The sequence below is a fragment of the Dermochelys coriacea genome, chromosome 2, assembly GCF_009764565.3.
Source record: "Dermochelys coriacea isolate rDerCor1 chromosome 2, rDerCor1.pri.v4, whole genome shotgun sequence".
Taxonomy (NCBI): domain Eukaryota; kingdom Metazoa; phylum Chordata; order Testudines; family Dermochelyidae; genus Dermochelys; species Dermochelys coriacea.
Genome location: NC_050069.1, coordinates 204,567,536 through 204,584,961, shown reverse-complemented (window position 1 = coordinate 204,584,961; position 17,426 = coordinate 204,567,536). Strand labels below are relative to the sequence as shown.

The window sequence follows — 17,426 nt, the reverse complement described above, 5'->3', positions numbered from 1 at the left end:
AGTCTCAGAAAAAGCACCTGTTTGATTAAATTAATGAACCAGCTCAATCCAACTAATTATATCAAGAAGTCAGTTAAAGGGTTTCTCTTTGTATCTAGTTATTTAAATTGTATGGAATGTTCAACTCATATAAGTCTGTAAAATGATTACATACTGAAGATCTTTATAAACGCTGTGCGGAAAAACTGATGTGGGTGCACACAAAAGGACTAATTTTCCAACAGTTCAGTGTTTGCAACATCTTAAAGATCAGGTTCTGAATAGTCAGAAATAAATAAGCATTTGACAGAAGAGTGACTCTTCTCTATTAGGGATTGATGAACCACAAAACTTGTAAAAATATGAGATGTGGCGAATAACACACCCCAAAATAAGAACAAAATGTAACAAAATTTGAAGATAAAATAATATAAAGAGAAGGAAGAATCGCTGGGTATATCCTGGCTGTTAACGTTATGCAAGATTAGTGAATCCTTACGGACTAGGCAATGTCAGGATAAAGGACGTCCAGGTTCAGAATCATCTGATGTTATAAGGTTTTCATGATAATCACCGCCAACTGCAAATGGAATGGACACTATATTTTCCTGGGACAGCAGATGGCTAATTAAGAAAATGAAACCTTTGTTTTTCTAAAACTTGGTCAGGATCTTTCCTATTGCTGATGATGGGGATGTGGTGTAGAAAAACTTCTCCCAAGAGAGAATGGACAAGGCATCTATTGCAATCTTGAAGAACACTGGTCATTATGTGCTCACAGAAATATGAAATAGATTTTTCCGGGGTGCTCCTCCATTAAAGAAAGATCCAGTTTACCCCTGACCCAGTAACCATTCATGGGCAGAGGCATGGGTCTGTGGATTAACTGTGCCTGTCTGTGACCAAGTTTTCACTTCCTGCCAGCCAAGTGATGCCTTGGAGTGTATTGTTTGACATCACCCAGTCCTCACAGACTTTTAAGACCAGAAGGGACCATCATGATCATCTATTAGGACCTCCTGCATCCACATGGAGTCCCAAGACAGGAATGGTGATACTGATTCTCCCTTCTATTTTACATAACAATTTTTTCTTATAGAGTAGCCATTTAGTTGAAGTAAATATAACTTCCTGAACATCTTGTTGTATAACAGGTATCACAAAAGTACTAAGTAAACTCTTCAGAGCTGGGACTGTGGCTCATTTACTTCCACAAGGTATCCAGCACACTTTTGGGTATGCAATAATAATAATGATGATAATAGACATATCTGGTTTTAAAGCAGAAACAAATCGTACAAATGGAAAAGCAGTCATTTTTGTGTATTCAGCTACCGTCAGATGCTGATGTACTTACAATGGCCTCATATCGGACAAATATGCAAAACATTAGCAGCCTCTCTATTTGTTTTTCGACTTGAAAGAAAAAAGATATTTCACTGATGTATTTTTTGATTTTTTTTTCTGAAATACGAAAATATGCAGTTGTACTCCAGTTGCATATTTGTGTAGTGAAAAAAACCCCCATGAAATAAATAGCCTCAAACCTCCTTTCTGAACTCATCAGCTTCTGCCAATGGAGATATATTTCCATGCTCTAACATAAGAAAAGAGTATGTGCATACTTCAGATCCAAGATTTAACAGATAGGAAAATACCTTTGATGTTGTGCATGAATTTTTCCACAAAATGGCAAATAATTGTTATGACCACAAAAATGCATTAGGCCTTGATCATGAAATTGGACGTTAACTGGGGGCTCTGTCTGCCTGTGCAGACTCTCATTGACTGATGAGGTTTTGCATGTGTACAGAGGTGCATCTGTGCACAGTAGGTTTCAGAATTCATGAACATGCTTAAATATTTGTAATCTTCGGAATGATCCTGTCATTAAAACCACATTTTTCATAGGTACAATATGTAACAATCTAATTTTTTTATTTCATATCTAGCCTATTTTTAAAATAAAGGGTAAAATTATATCAGAAATACGCTTTCTTGAAGCCATGCTCTTGAGAGCAAGATAACAAAATACTGTATGTATGGCAGCAAGAACAAAAAACAAAAAAGGAATATTTTAAAAAAAATCTAACATGCACAGTATTTAAGAGCTAAACTTTATACATAAAAATGTTGTCATTATTACAGCTTTATTATAGGTTGTGGTTGGCTTTCAAAATAAAATAATTCATTTTGTTTTAGAACTTCTAATATTAACTCTCTTTGTTTAAAATGTATAGAGTTTTAAATTTCAAACTTTCCAGTCCATTCGTTTAAAGGGTGGGTAATTATTATTGGGTATTTTTAATTAAAACAAAACAAAACCGTATAAAATGAATACTACAAATGGAAGTTTTCCCACAAATATTTGCTTTAAAAAATTTCAAAACAGAACTTGGTATCACAAGACTCCTAAAACATTTTGTTTTCTCCTCAAAGCTCAGTTACTAGCAATGATGAAAAAAATGCTTAAAACTGTAAAGCATACTGATTTTGATCCACAGACACTCTTTCTCCCTAAAGTCAAGAAATGTGAAAAGCCTCCATACTTATTTTGAGTCTTTGACAGTGTATTCTGTACTTATGTCTGGCTACATTGCTGTACCACCCTCGTAAGCTTAAAAATAATTAAAAATGTCTACACAAGTGTAAGTTATTTATTTTTATATTTGTTTACTTAAACAGCAAAGGTGCCCTGCCATCAGTTACAAATACAGTATATCTGGCTTTGGCAAACTAGCTCCATTTGTAAAAGCTACTTACAGTGGCTGTACTAGTCATGGGAACAGAAAAGTAAAAGAGGAGCCTGATATGCTGATTCCATATGGATTCTCAGAACACTATTTCAGTTCATAGCTACTTCATACCAGTGCTTGTGTCTGAGTTTGCAAGAAACCAAAAGTTTAGGGAGTGCCCGTGTGTGCACAGACCACTTTCCCACAATATCCTTTTTTAGAGGGGAACAATAATAATAAAAAAAATTGATTTTTTAAAAAAAATCTGTTGCTATATGCATTCGATGAAGTGAGCTGTAGCTCACGAAAGCTTATGCTCAAATAAATTTGTTAGTCTCTAAGGTGCCACAAGTACCCCTTTTCTTTTTGTTACTATACATTCACCCTAAATTTTTCCAACGAAATTTTCAAGACTACTTCCACTTAATATGCCTTCACAACAGTCAGATTTATTTAATAGACCACAATGGTTCTGAATCAGGTCATTCTCAACCAGAAACAGGCATTTTAAAACCTCAACAATGAGTTCAGTGGCAGCATCATCACGAAGAATCTAAGGTCCCTATTCTGCTAGTGCTTATACATGATTAACTTTACATACACACATAGTCCCACAAATGTCAGTAGGCCTAGTGCATGTGTAAAGCACATGCTTAAGAATCTGCAGGACTGGACCATAAAATAGCAGGCACAGATGTGTTTGGAACTACGTGTCCTTGATCTTGTTGGACCTAAAGCATTGTTATAAACTAATGGTAATGGGTATGTGTAAAATTTTGACGAGTGTGCTATAAAAATGTATATAGTGTTGTTGTAGCTGTGTCAGTCCTTGAATCTGAGAGAGACAAGCTGGATGAGGTAATATCTTTTACTGAACTAACTTCTGTTGGTGAGGGAGACATGCTGTTGAGCCACACAGAGCTTGAAAGTATCTTTCTCTCTTACCAGCAGACGTTGGTCCAACAGAAGATATTACCTCACCCACCTTGGTCTCTATAATAAAAAGTGATACATATTTTACGACAAATACTTCTCATCATGGAGAGGTGTGATTTGTGTGATCCATTTAAAAAAAACAGAATCTTACGTTTGTAATGACTAGAAATACGTTCTGGTTTACAAATAAGAGCTCCTTAACTAATCATTTAGTGTCTTTTCCCCCCATTCACAAAGATACAAGTTAAGGATGGAGTATTAACTTTAAATTTTTGATGTTCTTACTTGTCCCAGCCTAAAGTTCATATGTATCTACTGCACATCATTCGCACAATAAAGATTTCACTATTGGGCAAATCTCAGAAGTGTGTGTTAAAATAATTTTAAATCATTTATTATTTAAATATACTCCCATAGAATAAACAACACGTATGTGACTTATCTCCATATGTAAATTTCCTTAAATATATATGTTAAAAATTATGAGTAGTTGTCTTAAATGATCATTGCCTTTAACATTCTCTATTCCTCATATGAATGAGAACAGCATAAAGATATTTCCACAAAGGGAGACTTTTCAATATGTTAGCTTTGTCAGAAGGTGGAGCTCTGCACATATATGTATAACTCTGCTTTATATATGCAATTCACAACTCTGTATAAAAAAGATAATACTATTCAGAAAACAAACCTTGGTTTTAACTCCAACATTCAATGTCTTTTCATAAATATATCAGACCAAATTTGGTAACAAGAAACTTCTACTGTAGTTAGCATTTTAAATAATTTTCAATTACACAAAATGCTTTCAAAATGAAATTCAGAAATTTTGACGCTCTCCACCGTTTTTCTTTTAAAAACTGGGATTGCACTTTAAAAAAAAAAGATAATAAGATAATTGATACTTACAGGCATCTCTAATATACAACAACATGGCTACAAAAATGTAGTCAACTAAATCCAGGGTGATGCTGTCGGCAAATAAAGCATCCCAGACAACAAGAAGGTCCTGAAGTGGGAATTCTCGTCCAAAAAGGAGTCTTACCCATCGTCTAGAAAAAAAACACACCATATGTATTCAGTAGAAATAATTACAAATATTACTAAGTCAGCATATTTATCATAAGATCAGGCATGATCTGAAACAATTTATGGAATTTTAAAAAGCATTAAGTTATTTGACAATCTTTTTATTAAAAATTTTATTTTGGGAAGTGCTGTTGTATATCCTAACACAGTTATAGGAGGAAATACATTAAGGACTTCAAAAGTTTCGATTGATTAAAATGTTATTCTACATGTGGGACACAGTGGAGAAATCTTATACCACTCTGCATATCATCATCTGGTACATTTAAATTAATATTGATTTAAAAAGAGGGTGAGAAAATATCACCCATGTAGGTCTGGAAGAGCTAAGCAGCAGGATGAAGCCAGTGATTTATTTAAATCTCAAAAAAGTCCAGGCAAATGAAGCATGAATCACTATGGATTGGATTGCAGTTACCAGAAAGGGACCTCTTCCCTTTATGTAACTACACCTGTTTGCAGGTATGTAAAAAATGTTATATACCCCATTTTGATTATGTATGTACACTTCAATTTTAATCAAATGTAGAGACAATTCTACAAGTAGAATCACCTTCCATGCTGTCTATACATGTGTTTTCATATTTACCAAAATGTGGAGATCTATCTAGATTACATGTAGTATTTGGTCAACACCGACAGTGCAGAGTGAGCATAGTAGTGTTAGCTAAGAGCTCATCACTCAGTGGTTTCAGGCAAGTCAGCCTCTGTATGTCTGTTTTCACATCACAAAATAGGAATAATAATACTAGCAATCTATCTCACAGGTCTGTAGCAAGGATTAACATTTTACAGCTGTTTGAAAAATATAAAATGTTACACAAATGGTATGTAATAGTAGTATTATATTTAAAGTGGTTACATAATGGGCTTATAAGGAAATAATTACATTCTTAACTGGTATATACACTTTATTTACCATAAAATCTTTTAGTCGATGGGAAGTGAAAAGGGAGATTTATTATAATTTTCCTCTAAGCAAATTAAGCCACTTTTTAAAGCTGGCAGTTTATGTAACAAAAATAGAACTTAAAAGGCAGCTAGAATTCACAACTAGACTAAACTGATTTCCAAAAGTTGACATTTGACAACCTTTGTACCTTATCTCATTGGAGTTGTAAAGTAACAAATTTTTGAGGGGCCCTTGTACCAGAAGTTCATTTCTGCACAAATGTGAGCCAACAAACATCAATCAATTACAAATTTAGGAAAATAACTTAATTGCTGCATGAATCTGTGCCTAGTAAAAGAAGTTCATAAAAGGCTCATGATAACAGGTTTCAGAGTAGCAGCCATCTCATGTTATGAATCAGATTTCATTCACTTCTCAAAACTTTCATTCCAAATTTTTTCCTTTAGTGGAACTGAATGTATTAGTGCTAATCCACTGTACAGTAATAAACCTTTGCTGCAGACATAGAATTTGTAGAACTCTAAGCAGATTTTTTGTCCATAAGGAACATTAGTTTAGAACAAAAATATTTAAACTTTGCATATAAAATTATCGTACATCTGTGCTCTTCCGTCAATCTGTTATTTGTTAATATAAAAATTAGTACAAATTTCTACTTTATAATGTTCAATGTTCTTGTCTCCACTAAAATCAAATGTGCGCTGCCTCTCCTATTTCTACCACTTTCTGTAAATCCTATCTTTAGGGCTGGGTGTTGCAACAAAACAGTATCAACTCAAAGCAAGGCTAATCTAGCACATTTTATGTTCTGTATAAGGTGTTTTACCATATAGTGGCACATTGCTCTACAGTGCCTAGCCTACAGGAAACTATTATCCTACGGTGAAACAAACATTACCCAAACTCTGCATGAAGCCTATTACTTGCAGTAACAAACCCTCCCACCCTTAAACCCACAACTTTCATGTTGCACAAGCTGTTAGGAGCAAAAGCTCAGCTACGCTTGAAGCATTTGAGCTGACTTTGCTCACAACCTACTGAAATCTAATTCGGGAGGTTTGATAAAACTCTAATACACTTCAGTGGAAAATATACACCATGGTTTAATGGGATTTGTTATTAGGCTTTTATTAGAAATCTCTTTTGCTTCTTTACTACTTCATTATGCAGTGTTAATTGTTTGTGGATGCAGGTTTATTCTGCTCAAGCAGAAATCATTCCTTTTATTCCGCTTTTACATTTTCTCCTGGCAAAGTTAAATTTCAGTATCCAGAGATATCATGTTTCACAGTTATAGAGTGCAGAAGAACAACTGGACTTCTTTAGCAACCATGATACTACCATTAATTATGTGAACCTTTTTGTCCCAATGGGAGCAAACAATTCACACCACTATAAATGCAGACATACTAACTGCTGTCTCCTCTTCGGTAACATTTAGCTCATAGCATCCATAAGCCAAGGATCCTATCATCTATATGGCATGACTTCCATGAGCCTTTACATTCATATAAAGGGACACTTAGTTTAATGAATCAAGTTTTATATTGGAGTGTTTTCTTCAAAATTAACAGTCTTCTATGGATCTTACAAATATTTACAGAGCATTTAAGTTGCACTTAATGATAGCATTGGACAAGATAATCCCTTTTCCTTTTCGGTGGTTGGCTGTGGTTTAATTATTAGTCTGTCTTGTTAATCTTGCTTTATATCTGTTATACCTGCAGACTGAAACTGTCAAAACAGTGTACCTTTTATCACCTGCAATAATACAATAATTCATATTTTACCAGAGCTACTTAGCAATTAAGTTCAACAAAAACAAAAAGTCCAGAATTTTTATAGCACCAATAAACCATCCAAGAGTACTACTATTTACCTCTGGAATACATAATTCTAGCTTCTACTTATGATTTCTATATAATTAAACCACAACTCTCAAGAGATCAGTAATTACTAGCAAGAGATAACGATTCATTAATGGTCTTACAGAATAGAGAAACCAAAAGAAATCAATCCTCTGGTATATCTATTAACTATGGGAATGACCCAATCTTTACCAGGTTTAAATAAAGATTGCCACCATTTTGACTAAGATTAACTGCATAATTCTGTAAGCAGTATCATTTAGAAGCCATATAATTTATTTTAGCTATAGATTTGGCATTTAGGTTTTATCCGTATATATGTCTTCCTTCTTCATTAAGAGCAATGAAATCTTTAAAAATTGCCGGCCTAAACTACATAAGCCTTAGGAGTTGGGATAGGAAAGTAGAGGTAACAGTGACAGAACGGGAGTAGTTGTGATGGAAAGCTAGTGCAGCACAAAGGAAGACACTGGAGCAAGACAGATGAACAGGGATAAATGGGAAGCCATGTCTGTAGGAAGGGTATAGCCTAACTTCAAAGATTGACCATAAACACAGACTACTCTTCAGGCATCTTGAAATTATTTGGATGGGGCTAAATCAAGAGTCCACAAATAGTCACTGAAAATTTTGAGAACACTGAATCCCCAAACTAAGAGCTAAAGGTGATTTTCTTTACCAAGACACTGACTTCTGAGTGAAATGTTAGCCTCATCTCTACAGGTTATGTACAAGATGACTGACTCCTTCTGAATGAGACAGAAATATAAAAGAGATCCCTTACACTGGCTTGCTGTATTTCAGACAATTATGACTTCTTTGGAAGGGAGGTTTGAAGCAGTGATCATGCTGCTAAATAATCTCAGTGGGGGAATTGACAAGACTTAATATTGCTTTACACAAGCAACAGAGCTAGTAAAGGTTTGTGTTTATATTAAAGATTAATGCCAACCTTTCAATATATCACATGCTGTGCAAAGAGCAACACCTATGGCTAACGTTGCCCAATACTTTTTAGTATAAGACCATGTTTTCCGGTTATAACTTTTCCAAATTTATTCTCAGACTGCAATTTTCCATATTGGGTGTCTGCCTCAGGCTGATTTTTCTTTTTTTCTAGGTTTTTGATAAAGTGGCTTAGCTGTTTGCAAGAACTTGGGAACAAATGTTTTGCCCATGTTAACATTTTTTTCTTTTGTTTTACAAGCTGTAGTGCCTCAATACGTCAGAGAAGAAACATGAAATTTGGCAATGGGTCACACTGGTGTCAGGGATTTGCTGTTCACCATCTCCATGAATATGTGCTCAAATCTGGTAATTTAAAAGGCTCTGAAAAAATCTTAGTTTGCACATGCTCAGTAGAGAGTTTGTTAATTTGCCAGCTAAACTTCTCTGAAGATTCCATCTGGAATGAACATGGTCCAACCTCTCATAATTCCTACATGCCAGCTGGACTGCACATGCACCACCCCCACAGAGCAACTGCTTCTCACAATTGTCCAGGGCTCTTATGGTGTCACGCATAGGAATTAAGACACCTGTGCTCTCAATGCTTCCCTTGCTGGTGTCCAGGTAGTGATCAGGAGGAGCAAGTCACCTGACTGAAATCTGGGGAAGGAGTAGTAATGAGCTGGAACGAGTAAGGAAGAGGAGACAAAAGCAACAGATGAGCCATGGATGTGGGGAGATTAAGAGCAGTGGTGAGGTGGGGAAAAGGGCAAGAACCAAGGAGAAGGATGGGTGGGAGGACAGCAGCAGAAGGGTCTGTAATTAAAGAGCAGTAAAACCCACTGGCAAAGCGTGCATGTCATTTCTCTGTAGTGGTAGGTCCACAGAGAAGATAAAAGCCTGCCGTTGCTACCAATCACTCTGTTAGCTCAAGGGGTAGAGGACAGTGCTGTGGATCTGAAGATCCCAAATCCACTGAGACTGATTGAGGGAGGGAGGGTGTCAGCATGGTTCCACAAGATGTAATTTGTATTATCAATTTAACTTTTTTAAAAAAAACTTAGGAAATTACACTCCAAACACCTACCTTAAAAGAATGTTAAGGTTGCAAAATCAAACACTCAAAAATTGGGTTTCAGAGTCGCAGCCGTGTTAGTCTGTATTCGCAAAAAGAAAAGGAGTATTTGTGGCACCTTAGAGACTAACAAATTTATCTGAACATAAGCTTTCATGAGCTACAGCTCACTTCATCGGATGCATGCCGTGGAAAATACAGTGGGGAGATTTTATATATACAGATAATATGAAACAATGGGTGTAGGGGGGGAAATAAACACGGGGAAATAGTTTTACTTTGTGTAATGACACATCCACTCCCAATCTTTATTCAAGCCTAAATTAATTGTATCCAGTTCGCAAATTAATTCCAATTCAGCAGTCTCTTGTTGGAGTCTGGTTTTGAAGTTTTTGTTGTTGTTGTTGAAGAATTGCCACTTTTAGGTCTGTAATTGAGTGACCAAAGAGATTGAAGTGTTCTCCGACTGGTTTTTGAATGTTATAATTCTTGATGTAGAGCACTACGATGCAAGCGCATTTGCTCCAACCCCTCAGACAGAGGCAAACACCTACAAGATCTCTATCAAGCATTCTGACAACTACAATACCCACCTGTTGAAGTGAAGAAACAAATTGAGAGATCCAGAAGTGTACCTAGAAGTCACCTAGTACAGGACAGACCCAACAAAGAAAATAAAAGAATGCCACTAGCCATCACCTTCAGACCCCAAATAAAACCTCTCCAGCGCATCATCAAGGATCTACAGCCTATCCTGAAGGACGACCCATCACTCTCACAGATCTTGGGAGACAGGCCAGTCCTTGCTTACAGACAGCCCGCCAACCTGAAGCAAATACTCATCAGCAACCACACACCACACAACAAAAACACTAAACCAGGAACCTATCCTGGCAACAAAGCCTGTTGCCAACTGTGTCCACATATCTATTCAGGGGACACCATCATAGGGCCTCATCACATCAGCCACACTATCAGAGGCTCGTTCACCTGCACATCTACCAATGTGATACATGCCATCATGTGCCAGCAATGCCCCTCTGCCATGTACATTGGCCAAACTGGACAGTCTTTACGTAAAAGAATAAATGGACACAAATCAGATGTCAAGAATTATAACATTCAAAAACCAGTCGGAGAACACTTCAATCTCTTTGGTCACTCAATTACAGACCTAAAAGGTGGCAATTCTTCAACCAAAAAAAACTTCAAAACCAGACTCCAAGGAGAGACTGCTGAATTGGAATTAATTTGCCAACTGGATACAATTAATTTAGGCTTGAATAAAGACTGGGAGTGGATGGGTCATTACACAAAGTAAAACTATTTCCCCATGTTTATTCCCCCCCCCACTGTTCCTCACATGTTCTTGTCCACTGCTGGAAATGGCCCACCCTGATTATCACTACAAAAGCTCCCCCCCACCCCTCCTGCTGGTAATAGCTCACCTTACCTGATCACTCTTGTTACAGTGTGTATGGTAATACCCATTGTTTCATGTATTCCTTTTCTTTTTTCAAAAATTAGGAAACACCAGAATTAAAGTTGCATGTGAATTGATACTGAGAAAATTATACACAAGTGGAAAGCCCTCTCTTTGAACTCAGATCTAGTACAAACAGTGAATTACATTCAGGTTTACACGTCCAGCTAGAACAACTGAATGTGTAAACGCACGGTCAAATAGGCTAGAACGAACAGCAGACAGCCTTTCAGGTATGGTATGCTTACATGGAAATAAGATGTGAAACAAGAGTGAGTAACAACTATTGTGCATATAAAACTTCAAAAGAACTTTACGCTGTAAAGGAAAAATCAAGAACTGAAACTGTTTCTGGATTTTCTGGTTCCATGGCCTTTTGGGCCATGCTGACTTATTGCTATAAGAACTCTTATCTAGATATATAAAGGCATGCTGTACCTTAACTTCCATAGCAAGATTAAGTTATTTTCTTGTGCAGATGCTTAGATACTGTGCTAACTGCAACTGTATGCTATAGGTCCTTGTCCAGCCTGGCTAGAAGAAAAGGGGTTTTATGGACCCTCCCACCTCTGCCAGAATTGAGTTCCATTATATTGAGCCAGCTGATGAGAAAGCTTTGTCTTATACTTTCATGAGCTTTGTCCTCCAGGATGACAATTTTACAATTCTGTAAAGGGCCCCTCCACCCCCAACTAATTTCAGAGATAGAGGAAAGGGGATGTTTACTTATACAGACTGGGAAGGAACACAAAACACTGAAGCTAGACAAAGTCAGACTAGAAATAAAGTGTACAATTTTAATAATGAATTAGTAATTAACCATTGGAAAAATTTACTTTGGAATGTCATGGATTCACCACCACTTGAAGTCTTTAAATCAAGAGTGGATGTTTTTCTGAAATATATGCTTATGGTTCCAACAGAAGGTATGGGTCTGAGGCAGAAATTACTTGGTAAGATTTTACAGTCTGTGTTATGCAGGAAGTCAGACCAGATGGTCCCTTCTGGCCTTAAAAATCTTAAAAATACCACTCTGATTTTGCAAACATTTCATTGGCCTTCTGTAACGTAAAACCCCAAAACATGACAGAAACAAACCTTTAACATGCATGTTACCTCTGGACTAGCTTTTCTTTCTCTAATGGATTGGCTTTCTTTATATTTCTTTTCTCTGACTTATAGATCTTTGATTTTTCCATATTTCCACATCATGTTTAAAAGACAGGTGACTACAGTTTTTTGTTGCTTTATTCTCTAGGTTTGGCACTCATTTCAACATCAAATTAGGAACATTTCATTTTGGGAAGACTTAACTCTAAAGTTTTCCTTGGTAGTGTTACAGATTCATAGATTTAAGGCCAGAAGGGACCATTATCATCTGACCTCAAGCAGTTTTAGTTTGCTGTGTTGGAACAAGATATCTGTAAAACCTCTCTCTCTCTTCCCCATGCCAATAATCTTTGGAGGCTACTATGTTTCTCAAAAATTATAAAATTGTCATCCTGGAGGACAAAGCTCATGAAAGTATAAGACAAAGCTTTCTCATCAGCTGGCTCAAGATAATGGAACTCAATTCTGGCAGAGGTGGGAGGGACCACAATCTCACCACTTTCAAAAAGAAGTCTAAAGGTTACTTCTTCAGCTTTCAACTCCCACGTTCACAACAAAAAACAACAAAGAACATGAAGTTTAAAAGTGGGAGGGGCCACTGAAAAAAAAAAAGTCTCCCAGCTGCCTTAGCAGGAAGGAATGAGGAAGCTGGAAACTCATACAGACTTTTATATTATGATGGTGATAATTCTATCTCTGGACTTCTGAGTCTAACTCAAGGCACGCATTTTTGTAAACTGCGGCACCAGTTCTGGACATGGTACAGAGGAACAAAAAATATGGAAAAGTGGTCAAGTTTCTAGCTGTCTTGGCTAGAAGTATGACTCACTGAGAAGCAGTCTGGCTTGTAATGTATTTTTTCCCAAGGGTAGAGGCTGAGAAAGGATGCTATATTTCTGAAAAATAATTGAGATTGAGGAGCTTGGACAATAGCCAACTTTAAAAAGCAGGGACAACTGTGTCCATTTAATGATGCACAGAAGTAAACTGTGTACCACAGAATGGCGTGGGAAACAAAATAGAAAAATACAAAGTTTTGTTATATTATTTTGGTGAAATCCTGGCCCACCAGTGTCAAAGCTCCATTGAATTCAGTGGGTTCTGGGTTTCACCTCTTGTAGCTTTAAAAAAATGTATTTCAATGACAGAAGTCCATGTTCAGAAGAAAGAAAAATGCAAGAATGTGTGGGTGTGGCTATTGAATTTCAACTGTTCATTATTTACACTCATTCCAAAATTACAGTCTTAACTAGTGATGATACCCATACATTTGCTTTTTGAAAAACACTGCACACTAATGGGAACATTTTCTGTAAAAAATTTTTTGAGAAACATAGTAGCCTCCGAAGATTATTGGCATGGGGAAGAAAGAGAGAGAGGTTTTACAGAAACATTTTACATCATAACAAAAATAATACGATCGCATGATTTTAAATACTGTATATAGTAATAAAATTATAGAAACAAAAAAGCCACTACTAAATTAGTGATATTTCTAGTGTTATCAGCTAATAGCAATTATGAACTCCTTCCTCCCACTTTTTATTCTCCAAGAATGAGAACACATTGATTAAAGTTTGCTTTGGTAGTTACAGCCTACATAAATTTTAAAGTAGAAAACTATATTAGAAAAACAATTAGTCAGTGTTTTATAAAGGCTATTTTAAAGGCATTAGAATATATTAGTTAATGTCTTTACACCTAATGCTTTGGTGCATACAGTAGGGTTCAGTGATGCTGCATTCTTCTTTTGCACAATATATTTCTGAAGTAGGAATCCCACTATAGTTTTAGTTACCCTGGGCATTAAATTCCGCTAGAGTTATTACATTTCCATGTAGAATAATCAAGGCCAGTGAAGACAGTCAGCCTTATCTGAAAGGCCATTTATTATCTTTTTACCATAAAAAGGATTAACATAATTTTATTGACAGTTTTTTAAATATCCAAATATGTACTGAAATGTTTTATCTAGCTTTTACCATTCATATTCCATGTAGGAGACTTCCTCATCATAAACATTAAAGCAGCAGACTTTACTACTGGTATAAATTTGAAATCCATCATTTTAAAACATGTAATCCAGAACACCACCACTTTATTCTTATACTGTCACATTACAGTGTACGACATAAACTTCTTTCATTACACTGAAGGAAGTTTTTCAGTAAAGAGCTCAGACGATTAAGCTACTGAAGGCCGAAAAAAGGTGTCCATAAAGCAATGGAATAGTTAATGGAAAACTTGTCTTAATCTTAACACACTAGTGAGGCAGCATGCTCAAAGAGACAGAGTATAAGACTGGGTGTCAGGAGGTCTATGCTAGCTTCACCATGGAGCTCCTTTGCGACTCAGGGTAAGTCAATTAAGTTATCTTTCTGGCCAAAGATTCTCCATCTGCAAAAAAATGTAGATAAAGACTTCTGGAGAGCTTTGTAAAACACTGAAATGAATGAATATGCTATACAAGTGCAAAGTATTTGCACATATTTAAGATTAAACTGGGGCTCGTGAGAAAAGGAGAGTTTGGCAAAAAGGCAACTAAGTTACTCAAACTCTTCTGACAAGACTGCATATCCGTTAAACTCTCAGTGGATAAACCCTCATCTTTCAAATATTTTTTAGAACATTCAATCTAAATAGATATTCTTGAAAAAAGGGCACTTTGTGAGTGAGGCTTATATAAAATATTCTGTATTTTACAAAAAAGGTAAATTTGCCACTTATTAACAGGAGAATTGAATTGGTCTAACACAGTGGTTTTCAACCTTTTTTTCATTTGCGGTACCCTAAAAATTTCGAATGGAATTTCAAATAGAAATCTTAGACATAGTCTTAGACATAGTCTGTGGATCCCCAGGGTCCGCGGACCACGGGTTGAATATGACTGGTCTAACAGCTATGTAGCACCTTCACATTAGAAGGGCATCCACACATTAGGACTAGCAGATAACTTCGAGTCCCTCGTGGGTTAGACACTTAATATTTCCTTTAAAATAGATTATACTTAATCCCAGAGGACTGAATAAGAACTGTCAAAATCTGATGACATTCTGCAAGACAACTGGGCAATCATTTTATACAGCCAGTGTAAAATAAATGTGCAATATATGAACAGAATAACTGAACTAGAGTAATCAACTGTGACCCAGGGACCCCGTGGTGCCAACTGGGTGCATAAAGTTTTACAGGGATCCCTGGGTTGGGCATATGCATAATAGTTCTCCAAAGGGTGGTATGTAAGGTCTCTATTGAGAGCCAGTAGCCAGCTGGTTATGATAATCATTGCAAAATGTATGTATGGATAATACTTAATGAATTATGTATCCATACTAAAAATTATGGATCTTGGAGTTCAAGCAGGTCACCAGGAGGTAACATACCTCGGAGGTGTTCCTTTCAGGCAGGAGGTAATTGTCATCTATCTCCATGTCTGGCCATTTGTGTATTGTATGCTTCACACTGTATGCCTATTTTCACACTGAATCAGGTGCAAAGTAAGAAATTGAAAAATGTATGAGAGGGGGAATCTACAGGATGAAAATATACACCAGTGGATTGTCCTGTTTATGAATAAAGATAAGGAATTGGTCTGGTATATCTTGGAGTGCAAAGAGACACACTGAATCCTTCACCTAGGTGGCAAACTGACAGTGTGCATGACTCGAACAAAGGCACACAGTCAGCCTGGCTGTAAAGTGCTAAAAGATTTTTGGGTAAGCAATATTCTATTAGACATGAGAGTACATTGTTAATTAAGTTGAGGTTCTAGAATGTGTGTTATGATTTTATTTTGTAGGTAGCCATTTGTTTCCAGTATTTCTACTTGCTACTACTTGAATCTCTATGCTTTGTTAAATAAACTTATTTGATTTCACTATAAACATATCTAAGTGCTGCAAGTTAAGCAGAGCGGTGATCTGAGCTGGAACCAGTAACCTGGAATGTACTGTTACTTTGGAAGCAGTGGTTCAATGAATATTGTGAATGTCCAGGGGACCAACGGCTGTACACTCCAGGAAGATGCTTGGAGGGCTGTAGTGTGCCTATAGCTAACCGGACAGCAGGATCTACGAGTCCTATAGTGGAGTGCTTGTGTTGCTGGTGCCTGGAGCTCTGGGGAAGTGACCCATGGCATGTGCCATACAAGGCTTCTTCACGCTAAAAGCAGGTGGTAGCAAGATGCCTCTCAACCCCAGAGAAGCAACTTACTTCAAACACAAATAAAGTCCAGTCATCATTTGAAACAATACACCCTGAAAATATCATCATTCTGCCTTTACTTCTTACAGTTTATGTAATGTATTCCTTTTCTATGTTATCAAGAATCAAGTTAATAGTGGAGACAATTTTAGATTTCAGCAAAAAGGAGATTCAACAGTTTTCCACTATGGCAGTATGGCCAGTGACAAAAACTACGCGTTAACAAGAAAACGGTAAAACTGAACGCTTAGCTACACAAAAGTGGTGAGAGTACATCTTCAATATATTTAATTGAAAAAGCTTATAGTTAGATTTAAAGCACAGAGAATGCTGAAACTTGTGAGGCTTCCCAGCTGCAAAATAAAGTTTCCTCAATGAAATCCTTAATCAAGAAGACCCCCATTGTTGTGGTACTTTCTATGGATCTGCAAATTCAGAAGAATCATGTGTCCTATATTTACCATGTTAATGAGAATAATGCAGAGTCCTGCAGACTCCATGCTTCTGTCACAGATGGCAAACACCAGAAAGTGCCATGTGGGTTTGTGGGATTATTTTTAAAAGTTGTGAAAATTATGGGATAAGGATGGCATTATGGGATGGAGAAAGTTGCATTCTGGGAACTTAACCAGAGATCTCTGGAAGTGAGGGGTTAAGTCATTTCTATTCCACAACGTATTGTGAAAATTTCCCAGAAGGCATTGCACCTAATAGCAGCACATAGCACACTGGGATACCTACTCGGGGTGCAATGCACTTGACATCGACAAGCACTCCTGGTGAGTTCACACAGCAATGACGCAAGCAGCCAAGCATGCGCACGCCTGAGCTATTTACAATCTTTGATGGTTGTACACTGACATAACTTGCACCAACCACAGTAATAAATAAAATAAATAAAATAAAGTAAACCTATCAATACATTAAGTAATACCTCAGTAGGAATCATGTCCAGAATACAAAAACATATTACTAGCACTAGTGAGAGGGATTCAGGCCTTGTTAACCCAACTGAAATCTATCTGTATGGATGACTACCCTTTCTAGAACCACAATTATTTAATTATTTGGACAGATAAACCCTGCT

At 36.6% G+C, this 17,426-nt stretch overlaps 1 protein-coding gene across 13 annotated transcripts in view; it reads right to left on the bottom strand.

The window, feature by feature from the left end:
• Positions 1-17,426, bottom strand: part of TBC1D5 (TBC1 domain family member 5) — a 488,374-nt gene that overhangs the window by 116,113 nt on the left and 354,835 nt on the right. For all 13 annotated transcript variants that reach the window (XM_038389865.2, XM_043509088.1, XM_038389866.2 and 10 more), the window contains one exon: positions 4,560-4,702. In XM_038389865.2, the coding sequence (XP_038245793.1) occupies positions 4,560-4,702 (143 nt within the window). The remainder of the gene's footprint in view (positions 1-4,559; positions 4,703-17,426) is intronic.